The 3,966-nt window shown below is 40.7% G+C and overlaps 1 protein-coding gene across 1 annotated transcript; it reads right to left on the reverse strand.

Annotated features, from left to right (window-relative positions):
• Positions 1-1,053: 1,053 nt before the first annotated feature.
• LOC109953784 (vomeronasal type-2 receptor 1-like) lies at positions 1,054-3,934 on the reverse strand (the record flags this gene model as incomplete). Its single annotated transcript, XM_020589246.1, has 4 exons — positions 1,054-1,960; positions 2,453-2,565; positions 2,987-3,781; positions 3,923-3,934. Coding segments are annotated over 4 exons (1,827 nt in total), but the record flags the coding sequence as incomplete, so codon positions are not given.
• Positions 3,935-3,966: the final 32 nt, after the last annotated feature.

The raw sequence follows: 3,966 nt of genomic DNA on the forward strand, positions 1-3,966 counted from the left end.
AATATGTAGTCAGCCACTGCCAACCAAACACCTTAACTTGGAGCACCAGTCCTACTATTCTCATCCACCAGCAGTTGTGGACACTAACAGAAGAATCAAATTATTGGTTGGCCTCTGCAGTAAACTACAACAATCACTGCTCCAATTAATGGATGTATACAACACTGCAGGCAGCTTGCACACATAATGTGCAAGCTGCACATTATGTGTGCAGCTTGCACATTAAACCATTCCCATAACAAGGCAGCTCATCACTGTGTCATTGTGGGGGGATGCATTGTAAGACCAGGGTTTGTGCACGGACCTCACAGATTGGGCATGGTTCCATCACGGTCCAACCAGCAATTTAATATGGCTGCATCTGTAGTTTCACTCACAGACAGAAATGATCTTACTGGCTGTATTCACTATGCGTTGCAGAGTCCTTCTGCAGGAGGCAGTGCAGGTTCCGTACCACACAGTGATGCAGCCAGTGATGATGCTCTCAGTGATGCCCCAGTAGAAGGAGCACATGATGGGAGGGTGGGACACTGGCTCTCCTCAGTTTGCAGAGGAAGTAGAAGCATGTTTGAGCTTTCTTGGCCAGTGATGTGGTGTTGTTGGTCCAGGAGAGATCCTCAAAGATGTGCACGCCTAGGAACTTGATACTGCTCACTCTCTCCACTACAGCACCATCAATGGTCAGTGGTGGATGCTTTAGAAGTTTTCTCCTGAAGTCCACAACAATCTCTTTAGTCTTCCCCACATTGAGGGAGAGGTTGTTGTCCTTACACTACTGGACCAGTTGGCAAACCTCACTCCTGTAGTTGGCCTCATCATTCTTGGTAATGAGGCCAACTAAAGTCGTGTCATCTGCAAATATTGCCTAATTGCTACACAGTCAAAAGCTTTTTATATTGACAATGCTCTCTCATTTTTCCAATTTTCACTTATTTTGTAGAATTTCTGAATATTTCTGTGGAAAAAAAATTATGGAATTAAAGAATTCTTTAAGATTTTAGTCACAAGGAGCAGCAAAGCAGAAAATAAAATTCCAGAAATGACTAATAATTGTTAATGTCTGTCATTACAAGAAATCTTTCCCATTAAGTGTTTCTTTGTGTTATGCTCCGGCCTAAACAGAATTATATAACATTTTGGAAGAAAAATGCAGAACAGTAGCCCATAGCTGGAGGCCAGAATAGCAAATATCTCTACAGCAACACTGAACTTCCTAGGAGAGCTGACATATGCTGGAATAAAAGTCATCCAGACTGCACAGAATATCAGCATGCTGAAGGTGATCAGTTTGGCCTCATTGAAGTTATCAGGCAGTTTCCTAGCCAGAAAAGCCAGAATAAAACATAAGATGGCCAGAAGGCCTATGTACCCAAGTACAGCCCAAAAGCCTACAGCTGATCCCAGAGCACACTCTAAGATGATTTTGTCCTTGAACTGGGTAAAATTCTTAAATGGAAAAGGAGGAGAAATAGTTAACCAGAGGATACATATAACAACCTGGATGAGAGTGAAAGCCACAACACTGAGTCTCTGCTGTGCAGGCCCAAACCATTTCATCACATTACTGCCTGGAAGTGTAGCCCTGAAGGCCATTAACACCACTATAGTTTTCCCCAGAAAACAGGACATACAGAGGACAAAGGTGATGCCGAACGCTGTGTGTCGCAGCATGCAGGACCACTCAGAGGGCCGGCCGATGAAGGTCAGAGAACACAGGAAACACAGAGTCAAGGAGAAGAGCAGCAGGAAGCTCAGCTCAGAGTTGTTGGCCCTGACAATAGGAGTTGTCCTGTATCTGAAGAAAATGGCTGCCACAACAGCAGTCATGCATGTTCCAAATAAGGCCGCTGCAGTGAGCAGTACTCCCATAATTTCTTCATATGATAGAAACTCTGCCTCCTTCTTTACACACGCATCTCTTCTTTCATTGGACCAGGACTCAGGGTGGCATCGCTCACAGGTGGTAGAATCTGAAAATTATATGAAAGCATTAATTGAGTTGCAGAAATCACATATAAATAGACTTCCATCTTCTCTTTCAGCTCATAACTAACTGACTCCAGATTTTACTCAGGTTTGTGATACTCATCAATGCTGAGTCTTTCTGTAGGAAGAAAGTTTTTGTTTATACGAGACCCTTTGTAACCCTTTAACACACCTTCTTGTTTTAATTTATTTAATTTTTCTCATGGTGCTGTTGTGTTCTGCTTTAATTTATTGTTTTGCACGTATGTGAAGCACATTGTAACAAAGGTTTAGAAATGTGATCTATAAATAAAAGTTATTATGAATAATGAAGGTGATATCTCAGCTTTTTACTTTTGAATCAACTGCTTGGTCATTATGGAAGATGTAGTTTGTGTTATACAAATGTGTTTGTTATTTAGCCCTATTTCATTGTAATAAAATGGGTAGACAAAATAATAGAATCATTTATGAACCTTGTTTAAATTTTACTAGACCTGTAATGTTGCTTATTTCTCCCTCTGCACATCTGATACAGTCATAGCAGCAGACAGGTTTTCCTTTCTGGAGAACCTTGCGAGTTCCTGGGGGACATTTCTCACTGCAAACTGACACAGGCACCTGCATGATACAGTAACAGTAATAAAAATTTATGGGCACTTACTTTGATAGGGTTTTATCTTTGCAAAAACCTTTATTGTTAATTCTGATGCATTTAAACCAAATGTTATGATAGAGGAACAATTATACTTGCACTACAGGCCCTGTCCACATGTACATGGGTATTTAAAAAAAAGTGCTATACAGATTACCGCTATACTCAGCAACACTTACATTGATCTATTCCACAGACCCCAATGCCACCATATATCCAATAAAAAATATTTTCAGGGTTCTGAATGACTAACATGACCATAAGGTTACGGTTATATTGACAGCTGTTGGCTTGTCATACTCTTGGCAGTATGTTCTTGTGTTTTCATGTGTAAAAAATGTTGAAGGTACTTAATGTTGAACTCACTGTGAGTGGATCTAGCTGCACCTTATTATTACATGTTTCATTACAGCCAAGAATACTATGTAGTGCATGTGCCACAGCATACACTCCTTTATAGACATTGTTAAGTTTAGGCATGACTGACATATCAGTGAAGCTGTTCTGCACTCCAGTCAGATCTTCATGTCCAGTACATTTTCTCTGATTCTCTGCTGATGACTCTGACTGTCTGAACTTACAAATAAATAAAGTCTCCCACAACTCTGTAAACAATTCATTACTGGATGAATTGAGTGTCTTAAGATCTAATATGAACTCTCTCATGCCACTGACATGTGCTTTGGGGAAGACTGGACCTATGGCACCATCCAGAATGTGATGTGTATCCCTTTCTTTTGTCCGGACATCACTGATCCAGCTCTCACTTCCTACCCACTGGTACCCAGTCAAGTTATGGTGAGATAGCTCATGTATTAGCACATTCATATCCAAGTCTGAGAGAAAAGCTACAATCACCTTGGATGTAGAAGCCTTGATAATGTCAATAATCTTTTTTATTTTATCTGATGAATCCGTTCTAAAGAAAGACACAGAATACTCCAGACAGATGCCCAGCTGCTGTGCAGTTTCTGTGAATCCAGCCATGCCATCATCGCCATAATCATTATTGCTTCTAATAGCTCCAACCCAAGTCCAACCAAAGTGCTTGACCAACTGGGCCAGGGCTCTGCTCTGATAGTAGTTACTGGGTATTGTTCTGAGGAAGGATGGGTATTTGGTTTTGTCACTGAGACAAGCACAGGTGGCAGAGGGACTGATCTACAAGAAAAAGAAATGACCTCCCAAGATAAAGATAGAGAACAATCACACATTCACATTTGCTCTGAGCAGCTGGAGTAATTGCGCCATTATTACTAATTAATGATTATTTATAATTACATAGTTACCAGTCTTACCCACAACTGGGATATGATATATCTTATTCTGAAAAAGCCTTGTTAGCA

This window comes from Monopterus albus, unplaced genomic scaffold (genome assembly GCF_001952655.1).
Source record: "Monopterus albus unplaced genomic scaffold, M_albus_1.0 scaffold1322.1, whole genome shotgun sequence".
Lineage (NCBI taxonomy): Eukaryota > Metazoa > Chordata > Actinopteri > Synbranchiformes > Synbranchidae > Monopterus > Monopterus albus.